Source organism: Rousettus aegyptiacus, unplaced genomic scaffold (assembly GCF_014176215.1).
Source record: "Rousettus aegyptiacus isolate mRouAeg1 unplaced genomic scaffold, mRouAeg1.p scaffold_m13_p_10, whole genome shotgun sequence".
NCBI lineage: Eukaryota > Metazoa > Chordata > Mammalia > Chiroptera > Pteropodidae > Rousettus > Rousettus aegyptiacus.
Genome location: NW_023416285.1, coordinates 1,421,309 through 1,444,108, shown reverse-complemented (window position 1 = coordinate 1,444,108; position 22,800 = coordinate 1,421,309). Strand labels below are relative to the sequence as shown.

The 22,800-nt window shown below is 48.9% G+C and overlaps 1 protein-coding gene across 3 annotated transcripts in view; it reads right to left on the bottom strand.

Annotated features, from left to right (window-relative positions):
- The window catches only part of HTT (huntingtin), a 116,645-nt gene extending 95,616 nt beyond the window's left edge, over nucleotides 1–21,029 (bottom strand). Inside the window, exons 1-3 of one of the 3 annotated variants that reach the window (XM_036227435.1) lie at nucleotides 20,691–21,029; nucleotides 9,143–9,226; nucleotides 977–1,097 (exon numbers count right to left, since the gene is read on the bottom strand). In XM_036227435.1, the coding sequence (XP_036083328.1) occupies nucleotides 977–1,097; nucleotides 9,143–9,226; nucleotides 20,691–20,884 (399 nt within the window). In that variant the 5' untranslated portion in view covers nucleotides 20,885–21,029. Of the gene's footprint in view, nucleotides 1–976; nucleotides 1,098–9,142; nucleotides 9,227–16,524; nucleotides 19,892–20,690 lie in introns of those variants that run through there. The other 2 variants (XM_016159198.2, XM_036227436.1) reach the window with 2 other exon arrangements.
- Between the last annotated feature and the right edge of the window lie 1,771 nt (nucleotides 21,030–22,800).

Below are 22,800 nucleotides of genomic sequence, written 5' to 3'. Positions count from 1 at the left end.
GAAGAGATGCCACCTCTTCTCAAAGCGTCATCTAGATCCCAGGCCTGGACTCGGGGAGTGGGGGGAAAAGAAGAAAAGTTGGGAAGCTGCGAACAAGGATCCCCGTGGAGAAGGGAGCGGGACATCCGCCCCTTAACGATGATGAAGAGATCGTTTTTGGAGAGTCAGGAACTGTGTCAGAGAACCCTTTTCAGGCTGGTTAGCCCACGGTGGGAACAAGGTCTAAGCCTGAACGTGCAACTCAAAAGGCCCAGCCACGAATTCAAAGGTGGCCTGGAGGGCGGTGACCAGGACGGGTGGGGATGCAAACCAGGAGCTGGGCAGAACGAGACACACGAAGATACTTTCCCGATCCATTAAGAATTACGGAAGGAGGACTTTAGGGCCCACGGTGGCAGAAAACAGAAGGGAACAGCAAATGAAAGCCATGCGACTGTAGGCACAGACTCTGCGTCGGGAAACCACGGAAGCCGGGTGTCCCCTGCTTCCTCCTCACCTCGCCTATCACTTAAGTGGCTTCAGCTTTCTGGCTCCACGTCCTTGCCTGGGAACCCCTTTCTTCCCAGTCATGTCGCACGAACTGCTGTAGCAGTCACATCTTACCCAGATCTGAGGAGGGGCAGACGGAGGAGACAAAGGGAGGGAGGCCAGAGACACCGAGGACGGCTGCATTCGCCCAGCCCCTGCTTTCCCAGGGCCTCGCGCTTTCTCTGGGCTACGTCCAAACAAAAGGCGGCATTTCCCCCAAGAGCGCCTGGGGCCACCATCGACACCCACCAATGACCGACACACGGTGCAGGGGCAAAGGCAGCTCCTGCTGGTTCAGCAGCGAGGCAGGCCCGCCGGGACACAGGGCGCCCGCCGCCGAAGCACACGCCGCGGGAAACGCGTGCGCACAGCCTAGGACTCCGCCACCACCGGAGAGGGCGCCGCCGCCGCGCGCACGGCCTGGGCCACGCCGTCCACGGGCTCTTACTTTTATGACTTTGTTGAGGCATTCGTCAGCCACCATCCTGACATCCGACTCTGCGTCATCACTGCACAGCAGAAAAAGTTCCATAGCAATGCCCAGAAGTTTCTGAAATTCTGGAGAATTTCTAAGCGAAAAAAGAAACATTGTCACAGCCAAGAAGAGCCCAAGAAAACATGACGACAAAATGGGATGAGGTGTCTGGTATCCTAGATGGGATTCTGGAACAGAAAGAAGGATGTTACATAAAAATTAACGTTAGCAGCATATCAATAATGATTAATTGTGAAAAATGTACCAGTGTAACGTGAGACGCAAACACCTGGGGTGGATGGACGTGGGGTACATGAAAACTATGCAGTTTTTATAAGTTTTTCTGTAAATTTATAACCATTCTAAAATTTTGAAGTTTATTTTTTTAAAAAAGTTAGTCCTTGTAAGACAAACATCTTTTTTTTTACACTTCAAAAGTCTTAAAATCACTGTTTTATGTATTTTAACTCAATTAAAAAAAAAAAAAAGACACTGATAGCCACCTGGTCTCTGCCAACGTGCTAACTGCACTCTTACCCACAATGTTTTTGGAACCCTGAAAATCAGCAGACCAATGTAACGTTCACTCCTTTCTGAACCCCACTTTCGGTTTGTTCCAAAGCCCGGCCGCATCTACCGCAGACCGAGCATCACCGCCAGGCTATGCTTCTAGGGCTTGGCTGCCGTCTCACGAAGGCTGCAGTCTGTGCGGGGCGCGGGAATGCCTTTAAAACGTTTCACGGAGGCGGCTGTTTGGGCTGCCCGGATCCACTGGCCGAACACAGCTGGGACACAGACACTGAACCGCCCACGAAACAGAGCCACCTCCTTGGGAAGCACGGCAGGCCTCGGCGGCTCTGGACGTGATGTGGTTCCTGAAACAGCAGAAACGAACTGCTGTCTCACGATCTCAGTCTACGGTACCCTGAGGTGGCGGCCCCCTCTCCCTCTCTCTCTCTCAGAATTCCTACCAACAGTCAGAAGGGCCACGAGCCTGAGAGAAAGCAAAGGACCACATTAGCAACGATCAACAAATACAAGCAAGAAACAAAACGTGCCACCCAGCAGTATTTCAGACCCTGTCCATGTGGAATACGGCTGTGACTAAAGGGCTGAGGAATGTCCCCAACACACTAGTGTCACATTCAAAGCAGTTCTGTCTGCAGAAACATGACGTGAGCCACATGTGTGCTTCTATGCTTTCTAAAAAACACATCAAAATGAAGACAGGTAAAATTATTTTAATACATTTCACTTAACCAAATATTTCAAAAATATAATTTCAACACATAATCAGTATTAGTGAGATATAATACAATCTTTTTTATAGCACATCTCAATTCAGACACAAACTTTTCATCAGAAATTCTTTATCTATATTTAGACTTCATAAAATTCAGCTGAAAAGTTCACTTGCAACCAGTAAATTCTGAAGCTCTAATGCACAACGTAGTGATTGTAGTCAACGCTGTATTGTGAACTTCAAAGTTGCTGAGACTAGATCTTAATTGTTCTCCATACGATGAGAAAATGATAATCATGTGACTTGATAAAGGTGTTAGCTAACACTATTGTAATAATCATACTGCAATAAATAAATGTATCAGACCAGCACACTGCATAACTCAAATATATACGTTGTCATTGTTTTTTAAAAAGGAAAAATTTTTCTACACTATTTGCGACCATGCGTAAAATTCTCCAATAACTAAATCAAATATCAATCTTTAAATTTTAATTTAATAAACCAGATATAGGGATAGTCTATTCCTTCTTGAGAGCTTTAGAAGCACTTCCAAGAAACTCATCCATTTCCTCTAAGTTGCCGAACTTGCTGGTATAAAGCTGTTCCCAACATCCCCTCCTAATTCTTTTAGTATCTACACGATACTGACCTCATCTCCCTCACTAGCAATTTGCGGCTTCACTTTGTTCAGTCTTGTTAATTTTACTCTTTTCCAAGAACCCGCTTTGGGGTTTATTGACCTTCTATATACCTTTGTTTTCTATTTTACTGACTTCTATCCTTATTTTTATGATGTCCATCCTTCTGCTAAATTTGGGTTTCATCTACTCTTCTTTTTCAAGTTTCCTAAGGCGGAAGCTGAGGTCATTGACTTGAGACCCTTCTTCTTTCCTAAAATGGCATTTAATGCTATTAACTTCCCTTTAATATACTAAAGTAGTATAGTTGTTTCAAAATCCTTTTATTTTATTTTATTTTCAATCAATTAAAAATACTTTCAAATTTCCCTTTTTGACTTCTTTGACCCCTTGGGTCACATGGCAATGTGCTGGTTTTCTACATACCTAAGGCTTTTCCGGACTATCCGTAACAGAATCCCACTTAATCCCCTTGAGGTCAGATACTGTGCTTTGTGTGATTTGAGTCCTTTTACACTCAGAGACCTGTTTGACAGCCCAGCGTATGGTTTACCTTGGCAGACATCCTGTGAGCACCTGAGAATGTCTTCTGCTGTTCTGCACGGTGTCTACAGATGTCGATTGGGACACAGGGGATGAATAGTGTTTTTCGAGTCTTTTAGATGCAGGTGTTATGTCTACGTGTTCTGGGAATGTTGGAGAGAGGCTGTTGCAAACTGGATCTGTCTGTTTCCCCTCACGGTTCTATCGGTTTTGCTTCACGTGCTTTCGAAGCTCTGCACAAGGCACTGAAACACTTAGGACGGTGATGCCCACTTGACGCCTTTATCATTATGAAATGACCATCCTACCCCTGGCGATAGCCTCTGATTACAAATCCACAGTGTACGAACATAACCAACCCATCTGGCTTTCATCTGATCAGCACTGCGTGATAAACCTCTCTCCATTCTTTTACTTGTGCCTTTATCCTTAAAATGGTTTCTTTGTAGGCAGCCTGCATTGCTTTTTCAGCCAACCTGAAAAACCTTTTACATTTAATATCATTATTGATATAACTAGGTTTAAATCTACCATGGTACTATTTCTTTCCTATGTGTCCCATATGCTCTGTATTTGTCTTTATCTTTATTTCTGCCTTCCTTGGGGTTGAGTAGTTTTATGATTATTTTATTTCACTTTTATTTTTGGTTTATTAGCTATAAGTCTTTGCTGTGCTTTTAATTGTTGTTTCACTGTATTAGCTTCCTGTGGCTGCTGTCATAAATTACTAAAAAGTGGGTGGCTCAAAAACACCAACATTTATTCTCTCGCAGTTCTGGGGGCCAGAAGTCCAAAACCAGCATGACTGAGCCAAATCAGGGTCCTGGCAGCGCCGTGCCCCGTCCACAGGACGTAGGGAGAACAGCTGCCTGCCTCTCCCAGCGCTGGGGGGTGCTGGCGTTCCTTGGCTTGTGGCCGCATAGCTCCAAGCTTCAAAGCCAGCATCTTTGATCTGTCCTTGATCCATCTTCACATCGCCCGTGTGAGTGTGTAAAATGGCCGGCCCTCTGCCTCCTTTTCTAAGGACATGTGTGACTGCACCTAGGGTCCACTCAGATAACCCAGGATAATCTCTCCCTCTCAAGCTCCTTAGTCGCATCCGTAAATACCCTTGCCCTTAGAAGGCCACATCTATACCAAACCCCAGGAATGAGCACATGATATCTTTAGGGGAAGGGGACATCATCCTGATTACCACACTATATTTCCATTTCTGCTTTTCTTTATGCTACCATTGTTACGTATTTACTTCTACATGTTATTAAACCCAAATTACATTATTTTGCTATAAATGATCAATTAAATTTTAAAAGATCACAAATGGGGGAGGGGTCTCAAGCTTACTACAGTCACTGCTCCCATCCTCCTCAAACCTCTACCTAGTGCGTTTTCCTTTTGCCCAAAATACTCATTTCTTAGAGCGGCTGCCTGCTGGATGTGTATTACTTCAGCTTTTATATGCCTGAAGAAGTCTTTACTCCATTTTTGAGTGAGAGATCTTTGCTAGGTACAGAATTCCAGGGTCTTTTGCTTTCAGCTCATGACAGGTGAGGCACCACTGAATTCTGCATGCATCACTCCCAACGGGAAACCGGCTCTCTCACCTTTGTGCAATTTCGCTTTTTTACAGCGTGCCTCTACTTAGCATGTTCAATGTTTTCTTCCTGAATACATGAAACAGTTACAGTAACTTTTTACCATTTTCGTGTATAAATTTTACTATCTGTGCAACCTCTGGGTCAGCTTCCATTAATTTTTCTCACTATGAATCATATTTTCCTGCTTCTCTGCATTCTTGATCATTGTTGACTGGATGCCAGATCCCGTCACTTTGAACTTGGTGGCTGCCATGTGCTTCTGCACTCCTATAAATATTTTTGAACTTTGCTATGGGATGCAGTTCTGTTACTTTGAAAGCGTATGTTCATCTTGGGGTTTGCTTTTAAACGTTATTAGGCAGGATCAAAATAACATCTCAGTCGAGGGTAAGTCAGCCCTATCGGTAAGGCGAACCCCTCAGAGTACCCGCCCAAGGCCCATGAATGCGGAGGGTTTCCACTCTGGCTGGTACTGCTAATGCAAACTGAAAGTTTAAAGCTTTGTGTTTGGCCTAATTGCCTTTTAAGAAGGTTGTATCACTGCTGACAGAATCCCAAGGCGTTTTCGTCATCTGCCAACTTGACAGGTAAAAAATGTTCTCCCCGCAACGAGCGGCGCGCAGAGCCGACGCGGCCGACAGGGCTGCTGCCGACGGCGGTCCCGCACCGCTGCGACAGGGCTGAAAACCCTGTATCACCTAGTGACGTGACGGCGCGACGGCTGCAAAACTCCACAAGGCTGGGTGTGAAGGAGGGGGGCACGGGACGCTCGGGGGGCAGGGGGAGCTCCCGAGGAGCTGCCCAGTGAAGTGCTGGAGCAAGCGGGAGCGCACGGCTGAAGAGGTGAGATGGGAGAGAAGGGTGCTGCGGGGAGAGGAAGAATCCCCGAGAAACTTAGCGAAGGCGCGAAAAGCCCCTTAAAGAGCATGAAAACACGACCCCACCACTGACAGGTTTTCTTCATAGACAGAAAGGTCACGGTGCATTATCGTCTCACGAGCAGATCTATGATGGAAGAAGGAACGAACCAAGCAAACCACCAGGGGCCTATTTCTAAAAAGCGGGACACCTTCTCAAGAAGAGCCCCGGGCAGGTCCGCCGGTGCAGAAGGCACTGCTGTCACAGGAGGTGGCAGCTCCATGCGCGTCACTGCCCGAGACCTTCCAGGGGGCCAGGAGGTGGAGGCGGGAGACAGTCACGGCGATGACCCTGAGCCCATGCGGGCCTCGGTTCATGTGTCTGTTTGTGTCTAAGCTTTTAAAGAAAAGTTTAAAAAGTGTAAACAAATTTTTTATAGAAAAAAAGCCTATAGAAGACATTAAGAAAATGCTTTTGTACAGCTGTATAATGTTTGTGTTTTAAGCTTATTATTACAAAAAGTCAAAAAATGAGAAAAGTTGAAGTTTATAAAGTTAAAAGCGGCAGTAAGCTGAGGGCAATTCGTCATCACAGGAAGAAAACCACTTTCACGTCCAGTGCAGCCCGGCGGCCAGTGCGCACAGAGTCTGCAGCGGTGCCAGTCCCGTCCCTGGCCTGCCCACCCTCTCACTGCGCAGTAGGCTAGACCACCTAGGTGTGTGCAAGTCACTCTATGATGTTTGTAGGACGAAATCAACACCGTGTTTCTTAGAACATAACCCTGTCGTTAAGCGACAAGTGTCTATGAAGCGCAAAGAGTTAGCTATTATGTTTACTGGCCCGGTCACATTTCTTCTTTTCTAAACTACCTATTCATGGTCTTTGTCTACTTCCTATTAGAATGACGGACTTTTTAAACATGATTTGTAACTGTTCTTTATAGAAGTTATTAAGCCTTTGATATATAATATGCTGTCAATACTTTCCCCAAGTTGAGTTTACTTTTGAGTTTAAGGTGGATTTTGATATACTGAGTTAGAGTCCATTTGAAACAATTTTTTTTATTAGCTAACCTTTCTCAGCCTAAGATTATAGGTTCTTTTAGTAGTAACTTTTTGTTTTTCTACATTTAGGTAACTAATTTGACATTTGTTTTTTTGCAATGTGAAGTAGAGACATAACCCTAACTAGTCAATTGGTTCAATAATCCATCAGTTCCCTAATAATACAAAATGTTATCTTCATCATAAATTCTGAATCTGCACACACAGACACACACATACACTTCCCTAACTTTCTGTTCTGTACTTTTAGTAATGTCTAACAGGTATTTTAATGTTATATACAGATGTCACTATGCTACTGATGGTTTCAGAGTTTCTTTGCAACATTTCTATATTTATTCTTGCAGATGAACAAGTTCAAAAATATCCCTACTAGAATTCTGATCGAGATCATTTTAAATTTATAAAAAATTTAGAGAAAATTTAACTTTTGATAAAAATAAAAATCTGCCCACCTAGGAAGGAAAGCAGTCATCTCCACCTTTCAAAAAAGTCAACAGTAGTCTTTATGTAGTTTCTGCATATTTCTCGTCAATTCTCTGAAATTTTATATGGTGGTGCTATTATGAACAGGATCTTGATCCATTACAATTTCGATCACACTTATGCTACCACATGGGAAATCTATGGATTTCTCTGTATTTATTTATATTTACTCAAACACTTGCTTAGATAAGGGTTTCTAGGTACCTCATCAGTTCTATCAAGAATTCCCAAAAAAAGAAATAAGTATAAAGCACGAAGCACTCAAATGGAAAAAGATCTTATATTCTGGGTCCATAAGCTTTCAAAATAAAACAGCACCCCTTGAGACCTGGGTAGTGGGCATCAGATGGCCCGAGCTGCGCCACCGCGGCAGGGCACCAGCTGTTGTTGGGCGTTTAACCACTCCACACAAAAGTGGTGATAAGTTAGAGGGCAGCGCACATCACGACAGGAAGCAACGAGTCTATCTCTGCAGTTCTGCACGGTGTCTCGCTATCACCTGATCCCACAAGAACCCTACCAACGGGGTTTACAGTTCATAAATGAGGCAACAGAGGCTCCAAGAAGTTAAACTTATCTAAAATCACTCAGCTTACAAGGAGTAGAGATGAAATTCAAAATTTTTTCCTGGTATTGTTTTCTACAATAGCATGCTAAGAACTTTCACATTTTTATTTTCAGCATGTATGTTCATTTATTATTATATTTTCTTTCCATAAGATTTCTATAAATGAAATAGAAGCAGAAATATCCACCATATTTCACAAATGATGCAATGAGTTCAACTAAAATAAAATATTATGTGTGAAATCACTTTGAAAGTATAAAATACAAATGCAAGGTACATTAAATATAAGTGAATCACCAAGTTTCTGTTAGTACTAAAATCAAGATGATTATTCTTTTCCTAACAGATTATAAAGAGCTCTTTCCAGCTCCCAGTGGGAGAATAACAAAAATTATTTATTCCAAGGGAAAGAAAAGCAAGGAGATAAGAACTTCACACATGCCCATCTGCATAACAAAGTTCAGAAATCATAGGTACATCTGTCTCCTATGCAGCCATTAGAAACAGGCTTAAAATCTCTCTCTCCAAACCACTGCTACCAAGGACAATGGTCAGAAGGACAGATGGTCAAAAGCAAAAAGAACGAAGAGAATTAGCAAAGAAACTATAAAAGGTGCCACTTCACCCCAAGGAAAGACGAAGCAGGGGAAGCAGACCCACAGTCAGCTGCCCGTGGCCCCCCGAAGCACGGACCTGTAGGCAGCAGCCCTGCCGGAAGTCAGGGCACCCACGCAGCGAATGAACAGCAGCAGAGTACCAAAGAAAAACGGATAACAGATACAATAATTGAGCCTGTCCAATTATTGTATCTGTTACCTGTTTTTTTGGATAACAGATACAATAATTGGACAGGCTTGTGTCGTTCCCATTACTAAACGAATGTAAAAATAGCGAACAAATGATGTCTGAATGATTACAGTTACCAAGAGTGCTAATTAAATATAAACATGCTGTTCAAATATCATCATGGTTACAACTGTTTGTAAGATCATAAAAAGAAAACATTGCTCATTCTACTGTCTGGATAGCCGGAAGTATGGGAAAGAGTTTTTTAAAGGTTTTAAGACAATGGGGGAGATGAAGAATACTCTAGCTCATTCAGAATGAATTTTCATTAGCAAGTTCAAAGTGTAGTTACCTGAGAGACTGAGCCACTATGTTTTCACATATGGTCAGACAATGATTCACACGGTCTTTCTTGGTAGCTGAGAGTTCTTTCTTTCTAAATGAAAAAAAAAGAAGAAAGAAAGGAGGTGAACACGTGTTGAACGATCCACTGCGTTCGTTTCCGCACGCCCTCGGTGCGTGCCATGAGCACCCGAGGGCAAGCAGGAGTAAAGCGTACACTCTGAGCAGGGGGCTGAGTCGGGGGCAGAGTCGGGGGCAGAGTCAGGGCAGGCCGGGGAGGGTGGCCGAGTGCAACCCGGGGCTTCCTCAGCGACACCGCTCCACAGCCAACAGCTGATGGATGCTGCCAATGCGCCTTACTTTTTCCATTTTTAGAGAGACTGCAGTGCCAACAGTGACTGGCCCAAGATCACGCTGAGAGAGGGCTGTGCGATTCCAGGGAGCACGACACAACACGGAGTCTGCACCCCTAGACACTGACACTTCTCTGCGCCACGCTGCCCGGTGGCTGCAGTCGGCACGCCACACGCTCCTTGTCAGCTATAACGTGCACAATGGCTAATCGAGCCTGTGTCCCCAAACAGCTAGAAATAGGCCTCCCGCTCAGAGCTTTCTACTGAGACTTCTCAGCCCAACAGAAGATAAACAGCCAGGTCAAAATCAGATTAAAGGTGTCTGCTTGCCACCCAAACCTATGGCTTCGGCTGTCTTCAAGGCAGAGGGACACCCCAAAGGGGAGCCAAACGTGAAGCAGATTTAAGAAGCACATCTGAAAGAGAACCAGACTGCTAGGCTTCTGACTACTGGGCGGGGGTGGGGGGATCTAACCTACAAACTGCTGTGACTGTTTAACCCTAACGCAGCCCTCCGGCTCCAGAAGTGCAGCCGAAGGAACAGGTTCCCACGCCCTCCGAAAGGCACGGCAAAGCCGGCCGGGAAGAGCACAGGTGTGGCGGCGCCTCCCAAGGGGGAAGTCAGGGGCCAAAAGGAATGCATGGGGCCCCGGGCCCAGAAAAGGACCAGGGCCTGCAGGAGAAGCCCAGTCCACGGCATGAAGCGGGGGCGGCCCCGTGGCCGATGGCCCAGTCAGAGCCGGTCATGACATGGACTCCCACCAGCAGTCACACAGCAGAGGGCTGCTCGGCCACCACGCCGCCATTCTCCCCTCCTTGGACACGGGCCTCCCGCTCAGACGTTCCTGCCCAGCTTCCCTGCGGCCACAATAAACACGCAGCGGACCAAACAGGAACGGGAGTGGGAGGTGGAGCGTCCACCTCGCCAGCAGGCCCTGGGCACCCCCTTAGTTCCCTCCAACCGGAACGACATGCCTAACGCCCTGCTGCCGCTCACACAGATGAGACGGCGAGAAGGCTGCGGAGCAGCAGGACGGAAGGAGCCTCGGTCGCTAAGAGACCACAGGACGCAGAGAGCCCCCCACCCTCGTGGGCCACCCCCCTCGAAGCACTCTGACGGAAAGAACCCGACGTCCTCCTGGAGGACAGACGCTGGCGGGCAGGAGGGCGGGCGGCTCAAACAAGGCTGCGTCTCGGCGCACCGGGTACGAGACTACGCACTGGAAGAGTCCACTCGTAAGACACTCGGGAAGAGACAAAACTACAGGGACGAAAAGTGATCAGTAATTTCCAGGGGCCGGGGAGGGGCTGATGGCAAAAAGGCATAGGGAACTTCGGGGCTGACAGACTACTCTGAATCTGGATTGTGGTAGTAGTTACATGGCGTGATGCATGTGGCAAAATTCACAGAACTTTGCACTACAGAGGGTACATTTTACTATATGCAAGTCATACCCTGGTTCTAAAAAGAAAATACTCTGAAAACAAAAGTGCTCTCCATTCATTCATTCATTCATTCATTCATTCGCTTTTAGACAAGGCAACCCTTGGTTGACCTCACAGATTACAAGGACCTTGTCAGCTCACAGTCTCTCTTTTTTTTTTTTTTTTTTTTTAATTTCTTACGCCTACAGCGTGGTCTTCCTAGGCGGTCTCTCTGATTAGCTTCTGAGATCAGCCGGGATCAGGCGTGCTCAGGGCGGCATGGCCATAGACAGTGCTCTCCTTTTTAAACCACCATACGAAGTCTACGACAGCAGCTCAGTTTACTTAGTGTAGCCCAGCCACCAAGGACCCTAAAGAACATGACGAATGTATCCATTTTAGGAAGCAAACTAACTCACCTGTCCATTACTCCTGGCTATCCACAGTGAAAACCTGCCCAAGGCCTTGAATGAACTGAATCTGCACACTCAGTCAGTCTCCTGGCGGCAGCGACAGTGGCCCTCAGTGTGGCAGTCCCTTACACTGGATCTAAAACAATTCCTTATGGGGCGCTAATGAGAAAGGGCTGGAAAACACTAAACTGGACCCCACAACTTAACGGCAGTCAGAATAGAAAGATACGTGACTTATGTTTTCCGCAAAGTCAGAATCCAAGCAGAACCTTCATCCTGTGGTGTCACGGCCTCCGAGCCCGAAAGGTGAGTAGCCTGTGACTCGTGGCCAAGTCCCTTCACTGTCTGAGCCCGACTTTTCCCAGCTGGACCTGAAGCGGCTCACCTAAAGCAGGGGTAGTAGCCAGGTGTCTTGGATGGCCCACCCTGATCAGAAGGCCATGGCTCCCAGAGTCATCCTAGACAATAGCTTGAAACCTCGTCTGTTTCATTAAGAAAGACTGCCATGCCGAATGGCTAGGTGTGCCACAGGCTGGGGAGGAGGTGTCCCGAACGAGATGATTCCCAGGGCTTCCTCAGGCTGCAACCCCATAAGCATCCTGGACTTCACAAGACAGCACTGCACGTCAATGCCCCAACTACCCGTGTGGTTAAAAACCACGACGTAGGGTTTCAATGTGCACATCTCGGGAGAGCCACATGGGTACCAAAAGGAATGAAAGCCAACAGTGTCACACTGACCACCCACAGCCTGACAGAGAACTGGCGGGGCCCGTGGAACACTTCTCTGTCTTCTGAGAAGTGAGAGAGACAAATATGAGTTGTAAAAAGAACTTTGTTCTCTCCTCACATGTGATAAACTAGAATACAGTTAGCAACAAACAACACTGCGCCAGCTCTCGAGGCCCGCCGCCGGAGTCAGGGAGGCCGGCTTGGGCAGCTCCCGCGTGCTGGACCATAGTTCATCAAACTATGACTGTCAAAGGCAGAAGAACATGGTGCGAACTTGCAAACCCCAGTTAACAAGGCTCATCACTATTATTTGGCCTCAGGCTACTTTCCAACTTCCACTGTTCGTCAAAATTCCTGCACCTTCGAAGAACACTGGCTGCTCCAACTAACTTACTTGTTTCGGCCCTGCATCTTCAAACTCAGTTCTCGTACATTCTGTGGTCCCTGCTTGAAATACTTCCTATCTTATTTTGTCCAATTAGCAAACTTGGAAGTTGAAGAAAACTACTATTTTGTCCCCCCCTGGAATTAACTAGATTGATGAACTGATAAGCCAAACTGACTTGTTCTACGTGAAAAGTGAGTATGGAAATTAAAGTGAAAAAACAGAACCACCTTTCTCTGGCCAGAACTGGATAAACAGGGTCAGAATAGCCTGACTCCTCAACAGTGTTTGGTAAAGCGGTCATTTTACCTTCACCTTCAAAATAAAAACAAACCTCGGTCGGCCGCTCTCAGTGAGCCACGGAGCCATCTGCACAGACACACATCTGCCGTGGCGGCACGGAAATCACGGACTCTGCAGTGTACTTCAGCCACGTTAAAACGACTATCGAAGAACCAATTCTAAAAATGGGAATTCGAGCCCTCTCATTTAAGTTCTCATTTTTAGAATTATGTTAAGACCATGTATGAAAAATGAGAGCCCGGGCTGAGAGTGAGCAGCGGAGGGCCCGGCTCACCCGGGAACTGGAGTCAGCACTCACGGGGCACCGGGCTTGCCCTTCAACCTGACACAGTGGGGTCGCTGCCCCACAGCTCACGCAGCAGAACCGGGGCGCAGAGGCTGCAGCACCCACAGGCAGAGACCAGGCCCTCGATCCCTGCCAGCTACCTTTTGCCAGTGCTGTAACGATGGCAGAGTGTTCCTGGAAAATCAGAACTCCGGCAGAAAGATTTTTTAAGAAGGCACAGGACATCAAAAGTCACTTTGGAATTATGGTTCAAACATAATTTAAAAATAAAAGTGCTGTTTGATTAGGGGAGCCAGGGCCTAAATCATAAAGCCTAAGACGTCCCCCCTCCCCAGTCAACATCGCAGAAAAGGGGCCTTAAAATGAAGCCTCTCCTCCTGGCGGTGTAACTGAACACGGCAATGTTACCAGCAGAGGCGCAGCTCAGACACCAACCTGGGCTGCTAAGTGACACAAAGGCCCCATGCTGTACGATTCCACTCAGGAGCAATGTCCAGAGCAGGCAAACCCAGAGAGACAGAAACAGGTGAGTGGTCGTCAGGAGCTGGGGGAGGGAAAATGGGGAGGGCTGCTTTGGGGGAGGGGCTTTCTTTTTGGGGTGATGAAATGTAATGTTCTAGAAATTAGATAGTGGTGATGGTTGTAAAACCCTGTGAATATACCAAAAACCACTAAATCGTATACTTTGAAATGGTAAATGTTATAACATGTTGATCGTAATCTCAATTTTTAAAGAAATCTGTCTGCAAATCCTGTCCGTCAGCTCTTTCTCCAAGGGGATCCAGAGTCTGACTGGTAGCTGGCCTTCATGCTCCCTGCCTGCTGTGGTGGCTTTTGTCTTTTTTTTTTTTTTTAAGTTAAAGCTTATACTGAAGTAAGTGTAGATTCACCTGAGACTGTAACACATGACAGAGCCCAGCACGCACTTTACCCAGTTTCCCACAATGGCACCATTTTGCACAACTATAGTATTGACATCGCTACAACCGCGATCTCAGATTTCCAGTGTTGCATTTCCTCGTTTGTGTGTGTATTTATTCTACACAATTTTAGTGGATGTGTCGACTGTGTATCCACCACCACAGCCAGGACGCTGAATACCTCATCAGAGCCAGGAGCCCTGGAGTAGCCCCTTCAGAAGCACCCCGCCGCCCAGGCCCTAGCCCTGGCAACCACCCATCTTGCCTCCATTCCATAATGGTGTCATTTCAAACACATCATATAAATGAGATCGCACAGTATGGGACCTTTGGGGACTGGCTGTTTCTCTGGCATCGTTTCCTCGAGATCCGCCGGAGCGGACGCGTGTGTCAGGAGCCCGCTCCTACTCAGCACTGGGTGTTCAACCCCTCACTGGTGAAGGACCCCGAAGCTGATGCCACTTGCTGGCTTTTGTGAGGAAAGCTGCTACGAGTGCACCGTCCAGGTTTTCGTGTGAACAGAAGCCTCATTTCTCTGGGACAGACGCCCCGGAGTGCCACTGCTGGGTCACACTGTGACTATATGGCCAGCTCTAGCTGAAACTGCCCAACTGTTTTCCAGAGTAGCCAGATGATTCCATGTTCCCGCCAGCAGTGACTGAGTGACCAGTGTTAGCAGGTGGTCCCAAGGCGATCTTGCAGCAACGCAAGTGCACACCAGAGGCGGGCGCGGCTGCGCAGAGTGAAGCCCGGGGTCCTCCTGCTGGTGCGCAAGGCCCACGCGCTGACCCTTGTCCCTAGCCTCCTGACCCCCTGCCCTTCTTTCACTTCGGCCACCAGCCCTCGCTACTCCACGAGTAGGGAAAGCACCCCTGCTCGTCTGTTCCCTCCGCCCGGACCTCGCGTCCTCCAGACATCCGGGCGGCCCGCTCCCTCCGTTCTGCCCTGCCCGTGCCACCTTGTCAGTGCAGGACACGCCCAGAACACAACTGCACGGCCCCACCCCCTCGTTCTCTTTTGTCCTCCACAGTATTTATCACCATCGGTCCTGATCACGCCTGTAACACCAGGGCCCAGAACAGGGCCTGGCGCACGACAGTCACTTGGTTGAAAAGGATGCTTCCAGGCCATCTAATCCCATCCCCACTGAAGTCCCCATCACAGTGGCTGGGAGCACTGAACGCCCCCCGCAGCTCACCAGTCAGTGTCACAGCCTACTCTGCAGCTACACGAATGCTCGATGGCCCAAGGACAGAGAACTTACCCTGGCCCTGCGACGGCTGGACATCCCTAAGCCACAACCCTTCCCTCCCAGATGCTGATGGCACCACTAGCAAGAGGAGGCCTGGTTACCTACAGCAGAGCTTCTCAAGCGGTAACGTGCACGTGACTCGCTCTCAGAACTTGTTAAATGCAGACCGATTCAGCAGGTGGAAGGCCGGGCAGAGACTCTGCGCGTCTCGTAAGCCCCCAAGTGATATGGCTGGCCGCGAGGCCGACTTTGAGCAGCAGTCTGTCCACAGCACCCTTGTCTCAAACAGAATAGAGCTGACTCGATTTAACACAGTATGAAATAGTGTCTGCCACTGTGTTTTAGTTTTCTTTCTTGTCTGAATTCAGCTGACCTAAACTGAGGTAGTTCGCCAAGTGGCTCCCCTGCAGGGACTGGAAGTCACAGGGGCGGGGCCTCTTAAGGTGGCAACATCCTGTCAGCAGTCCACTTGGAAGCCAGGACAACAAGGACTTTTGCCTTACAGCTCCCAAAGTCCTCTTTCAAACACAAAAGAGTCTATGGCCATTCCATCCTGAACGTGTCTTGTCTGATCTCGGAAGCTAAGCAGGGTCGGGCCTGGTTAGCACCTGGATGGGAGACCACCTAGGGAAGACCAGGTGCTGAAGGCATTAAAAAAAATGCTACAGTTTTTCAGCAATTAATAAGAATTATACAGGCACACTTCCTTTTATTGTGCTTCGCAGATGTGTGCTTTTTACAAACTGAAGGCAAGACCCTCCACCAGCAAAAAGATGCTTTGTTGCCATCTGCAATGGAACCCTCGATACCACCCAGGCCTGCCGCTAGGTATTACTATGGAACGATGTCTACAACACATTGCTAAGTGAAAAATATAGTGTGGTCTCACACGAACAACAAAAAAAGACATTCAAATATTTGTGTATTGTTAAAAAAAATCAAGAAAGACAAAGAATTTAATAGTTGCTATTTTTAGGGAATGAGACTAGGACTGGGAGGAGGGCTTTGTTTTTCATGTTTTAAGATGTTTTTATGATGCACATGTGTTAACTTTTATAAATTTTTTTACTAGTTAATAGAAAGCAACGGAAAAAGAAATGCTTTCCAAAAGTGGTTCTGTCATATTAAATCCAGGAGTAAGAGGGAAAAAATCAACGAATAGTATTTCATGTAAAAATTATATGAAATTCAAATTGCAACGTCATTAATAAAGTTTTACTGCATAAGCCCCGTTTGGTCATTTACGGACTGCCTCTGCTGCATTTATGCTACAACGGCAGAGCTGCGACAGGGACGCACCCACCAAACCTGCCAGTTACTTACTGTCCGACCATTTACAGAAAACGTCTGTCAATGTTCCGGAGTGCAAGACTTAACGCTGTTGAGATGCCAACGCTCCCCAAACTGATGTACAGACTCAGTGTAGTCCCTCTCAGAATCCCAGCTGAGCAACTGGCAATCTGATCTTACAATTTATATGGAAATGCACGGGGCCCAGAACAGCCAAACCTATCTTGAAAAAGAAGAAAGTCAGAGGACTTGCACTTCTCGATTTGAAATAATGATACAAAACTACAGTAATCAAGACCGTGTACTACTGGTAAAAGATAGATAGACCAATGGAATATAATTTATTAGAGTCCAGAAATAAATCCTTACATTTATGGACTATTAATTTTCAACAAGAGTGCCAAAATAACTCAATGGGGAAAGAATGATCTTTTCAATAAGTTGTACTAGTACAGCTGGATATCCACATGAAAAAGAATGAAGCTGGACTCTTACCTTATATCATATGTAAAAAAAAAAAACTTACGGAGGATCACACAAGTCTAAAAGCTAAAGTTCTTAGAAGACACAGGAGCAATAAATCTGTGACCTCAAATTAGTCAACAATTTCTTGGATGTAATACCTAGAGTACAGCAACCAAAGATAAAATGGTAAACTGGACTTCATCAAAAATGTTTTTGCTTCAAAGGACAGTATTAAGAAAGTAAAGCAAAATCTCACAGAAAGGGAGAACATTTTTACAAATCATATATCTGATAAGGGTCTAGTATCCATAATATATAAAGAACTGTTACTATTCAACAATTAAAAGACAAATAAAGTAAAGTAAAAAATGGGTAAGAATGAGGACAAGAGCTTCAAGCTAAGTGTAAAAGTCTGGGTCCCTAATGTTATTGTTGCACTTCCTCAAAGAGACTTATTTTTGGCGCATAATAAACTCTTACCTATTCAAGCTACTGTAGCAGGGCGCAGGTAAATATGACCTTAATTGACAACACCGGCTATAAATAAATTATGTTAGGCTTAGCAGACAGAGACGAACAGGGCCTGCTGGTTCTACCTTCAGAGTTCAGTCACTCTTCTGTTACCTTGCCACTGCCAATGCCCTGACAGACCCCCCACCACCTCTCGCGCGAGCACGGCAGGAGCTTCCTCACCTGTGGGTGCCCTGCTTCAGCCCATGCTCTCCTCCACTCTGTTCTCAGGCAACGTTCATTTAAAAATGGAACTCGCATCCTGCTGCTCCTCTGACCCAACCCTCTGACGACTTCCCATCTCCCTCAGAACAAATGCCAGCTCTTTACGCCACCTACAACCTACAAGGACAGGCCGGCAGATCTACTGTGACACTCCTCTTCTCCTGACCTCGTCTCCCACCAAGAGTCTACCTCTCACTAATGCAACCAGCCAAAGTGACCTCCCTGCTACACCTCGAATGCGGGGACCTTGGGCCTGTCCCTGCCTGGAATGCCCCTCCTCCACGCACCCTCACAGTCATATCCTTGACTCGCTTCAGGTACTGACTCAAAAGCCCCCATTCGGTGGACCTTCCCTGGACACCCTAAAATGTCAACACCTCATTAACCCAGACATTTCTTGGTCCCCTTCCCTGCCCTGCAGCTCCCCTTCATTTATTACTATGTACCTAACACACTGTATGTTCTACTCAGCTCTCTCGTTTATGGTCTGTGTCCCTCACTAAAATGAAAGCTTCACGAGTGCAGAACTTCATCAGTCTACCTACCCCACCAGAACAGCGCCCGGTACACAGGAGAGGTTCAGTAAATATTTACTGATGAGTATATAAATAAAGTCAGGGAAAACTAGGCAGGAATCTGAATGAGCAAGTGCCAAAGGCAAATGCCAACTGCCTCATTAACTGCAGTCGGGACCCTTCCAGCTCTGGCCCTGCCCCTGCATGCCAGTCCCACCCAGGACCCCGCATCCTAGAGGCTGAGCCAAGGCCAGGCACTCCGATACTTCAACTGAAGCCCACGCACCGCTGTGATACGACAGCTCCACACAACAGAGCAAGAGCCATAAAAATAGAACAGATACTTTCTAAATTGCTTTTGGCCCATCTTACTTTGGAAAATGGACTCTTCAGCTAAAGCATCTGAATAAAAATGCCAAGATCCAAATTGTAAACAGTGGGTTTGGTACTCAAAATTTATGAACGCTTTCTCACCAGCAAACTACATAAAAATATATTTATGCATCTTATTTAAAATAACTATAATTAAGCCTAATGCAGTTAATTTCAGAACATGCCTAGAACCATTAAAAGTTACAATCCTGAAATACTTGTTTTTAAATAATTTAAACTCTATCTTCATATATGCATAGGTTATACCTGGAAGGATTCACAAGAAGGCAATACAATAGTGCTTGCCTCTGGGAACCCTTAGGTGCTCAGGAGGAAGGAGTGGGTGGGAGGAGTTTGTTATCTTTTGGAATTTGTGTCATGTTAATGCATTACTTATGCAAAAATAATACATTAAAATTTTAAAATAAATCAATCATACAGTACCTTAAAATAATGAAAAAAATCTACTTTGTCAAGCCAGCTTTAGAAGGAAACCCCTTTCTACCTATATTTTGAAGATAAGCAAATTCAGGTTGTCAAATCAGCATAAGAAAGAGAAGACATATTTTTAGACTGACAAGTGTTTGAACAAGTCACCAGTAGTGGCAGTAAGATCTTGCTTCCCACCCAAAGCCCCACTTGGTGCTTCCCGTGTTTACACAAGAGCCACGTGCATGATCCTGCATGACATCCACCTCCTGGAGAAGCACTACACTGAAAGCCTGGCTTGGGTGATGATTATCAATTACTTGTTAAAAAGAACTTTTTTCTCTAAATATTCAAAGAGGTTGTTCACCTCTTGGAAGAAAAACTCACTATTCTAACAGATAAGGCAACGTGACTCCTCAAATCCTCATTTTCTACTTAAATTCTCAGGACACAGCAAGGATCATACCAGAAACAAAAACAAGAAAACATTACTAAAAGTTAACCGGTCTTGATAACGTGAGCTTCTTAAAAGGCGCTAGTTCTCAAGAACTGACCTCTTCAAGTCAGCTTCGGCTTGAGGAACTAGCTAACCTCCGGATCAAGAATGAAGTGCCCTTAGGTGAGAGAAAGGCCTGGGCCTGGGCCGAGCGCTCCCTAACCCCTGCTGAACGCTCGGCACAGGAAGACCGCAGGCTGCATGCAGGCCAAGTGCTCGCTCGGGTTCGGTAGGGAGGTGCCATTAATGGTCTCTCTTCTGTTTCAACAATTCTCCCACGCGCAATTGTCAAGACACCCCTGTTACTCGAGCGGTACCAAGATGTCAGCCGTGAAGCAGCAGACGCCCGGGAGGCGCAGACACCGCGGATCAGCGAGCTGGACCGCGCCGCGGATGAAGCCCGCACCCCTCACCCCCGGCCCGCCAGCAGCAGCAAACCCCTCAGCAGCGGGTCGTCTTTGTTTACGAGTGAACGCAAGCAATAAACCTGAGTCAGCTCTGCCTAATCCTTTAGTCAGTTTTGTTACTTCTCACTTGTTATAATAACCACCTAAGTAGGTCCCGACTCATTCGAGTGCGTGCAGCCCTAACTTGAGCTTAGACAAGCCGGTCTCTTCCCAATACTTAAAATCAGGTTTTTACCGCGGCGCCTTCTGAACTAAATAAAAAGGCCCTGAGGACGTGGGGACACAGTCTCAAGCCACAGGCTGATCAACCGGCCGCCGGCAAAAGGACTCTCCCTCGGACCGCGCCCGCTCGCCCCGCTAGGGGCATGATGTCATGCGCTGCCCCCGCCACTCCGGCTCCAAGTCCCGGCTCCCCGGGAAGCGGCCTGCGCCCGGGCGCGCCTCCGGCTCGGACTAGGGGAGGGAAGGGACGCGGCCCGGAGGAGCCAGACGGGACGCGGGCTCGGCCCGGCCAAGCTCTGCTCACAGCACAGCTGCGGTTTCTCGGAAACGGAGCAGCAAGTTCCTTCCCCAACTTCGCACGCTGGGACAGGCGGGTGCTGCGGCCCGAGCGCCTCGGTGCCGTCAGGGGCGGCTGTGGCCGCCCGCGAGGGCCGGGGGCGGCCCGGGACGGGGCTCGCAGGCGACGGGGCAGCGGTGCCGCCGAGGGGCCCGGGTCTGCAGGGACGCCGCTCCCCACGGCCGTCGCCGGGCGGGGAGCCGCGACGGGCCCGCACTCACGGTCGGTGCAGCGGCTCCTCGGCCACGGCCGGGCCGGGCGGCGGCGGGGGCGGCGGCGGCTGAGGCTGAGGTGGCGGCGGCTGAGCCTGCGGCGGCGGCGGCGGCTGAGGGGGCTGAGGCGGCGACGGCTGCTGCTGCTGCTGAAAGGACTTGAGAGACTCGAAGGCCTTCATCAGCTTTTCCAGGGTCGCCATGGCGGCCTCCCGCCCCGCGGGACGGCCCCTGGAACCCTGGGGCCGGCTCCCGGCGCCGCTCACCAGCGCGGCAATGAATGGGGCTCGGGGCCGCAGTCAGGAGCGGAACCGAAACACCCGGCCATCTTGGATGCGTCCCGGCAGGCCCCGCGGCCCTGCGTCCCGCGACGCTCCGCCGGCGGGGCGGGGCCAGGCCGGGCCGCCGGAGTTGACAGCCAGAGGCGGCGGCCTCTGCCAATGGCCAGCCGACGCGCCGGCCCGCCCACGCGTCCGCCGGGGCCTCTGAGCGCTGGCGCGGCCACTGAGATAACAGCGCCCCACCCCGGCGAGGGTGCGCGGTTACGGGGCGGAGCGTGGTCATGAGGGCGGGACGTACGGCGAGGGGCGGGGCGTACAGCGAGGGGCGGGGCGCGGCGTTAAAGTCAACGCACTACGGGGAGGGGGCGGGACCCGGGCAGGTGGTAGGGCTGAGGGGCGGGGCGGGGCTGCGAGGGGCGGGACGTGCGCTGAGAGGCGGGGCGGGGCGTTGGGGGCGGGACTTGACCCTGAGGGGCGAGGCAGGCTGGGGAGTGGGACCTACGATGAGGGGCGGGGCGCGGCGCGGCGTAAAGACGGGACACTACGGAGAGGGGGCGGGACCCAGGCGGGAGATAGCGCTGAGGGTCGAGGCGGGGCTGGGGAGAGAGACCTGCGATGAGGGGCCAGACGGGGTGCTTGAGGCGGGACTTACGGTGAGGGGCGGGGTGCGGCGCGCCGTTAAATGGGACACACTTGGGAGGGGGCGGGACCCGGGCGGGAGGTGGAGCTGAGGGGCGGGGCGAGCGCTGAGGGACAGGAGCCGGCCCTGGGTGCGGGGCGGGACGTTGCGGGCTGGGTGGAGCAGGGGGTGAGGGTCGCGGCGGGGGTGCACCGCGCCTTGTTCTTGAGGTCCGCTCTATCGGGGAGGTGGGGCCGACCTCTCAGCGCGGCTTCAGGAAAGGAGCGGCCGTTTTATCTCGGTTGAGAACTGTACCTTCAACATTACATGTGCTGTCTGGCTTATGCTTTCCAGCCCGGATTCTATTCCGTCTGAAACTCAGATCACGACTGCTGCTTTATTTTTGTTTGTATTTTCCTGGAATGCATTTGCAATGGTTAAATTTTAACCTTCCTCACTTCGTTTTAGGTGTGTCTCTTGGAGACTGCAGAGTTGGGTTTTGCCTTGTGACCCAATCTGCAATCTCTCTTTAACTAGTGAGTTAAATCCGTTCGCGTACATTATACGGTGTGTTGAGTCGCGGTTGGGTCACATTACTTTCTGTACATGACACCGAAAGGGGGCAGAAACATATCCAATGAGCTGCAGCTGGAGCCGGGAAGTAATGGAGCCGCCGCACCCAGGAAGTGGGCCGGGGCTCTCTGGGAGTCTTGGAGCTGTCTTTACCCTTGTCCTCGACTTCTTTCAAAGCAATATTTGAAAGGGCTGTGGGTCAAATTTTTAAATGGTTACACGGCACGGTGCACTCCCCTCCCGCCGCACATACGGGCTGTGTCCCTCTGCCCCTGTAGAGGCAGCCCAGGCCACCGCCTGCTCTGCTCTCAAGAGCAAGGGCACAAACTGGCGGAGGAATTAACTTAAGCTCCGCGGGGCACTGTGCTCTCCTCACGTCCAGGTTCAGTTAGCTCTTCCCCTTCCTCAGTCAGCCTGAGCCCAGACCTCTCTAAACTGCCTTTCTTTGGTTCAGTCACCTGATCCCAACTCAAGGGGATGCACCACACAACCCAGGACCACAGGTCACTGTCACAGGAACCCTCCAACACACTCCAGACTCGTGGGTGGGCAGCCCCTGAGTGCCGAGCACTGACGTAGGGCTCCTGGACACACCTTCTCACAGAGGGTGGGCAGGAGTGACTATGCCTGGCCTCAGCAAGATACC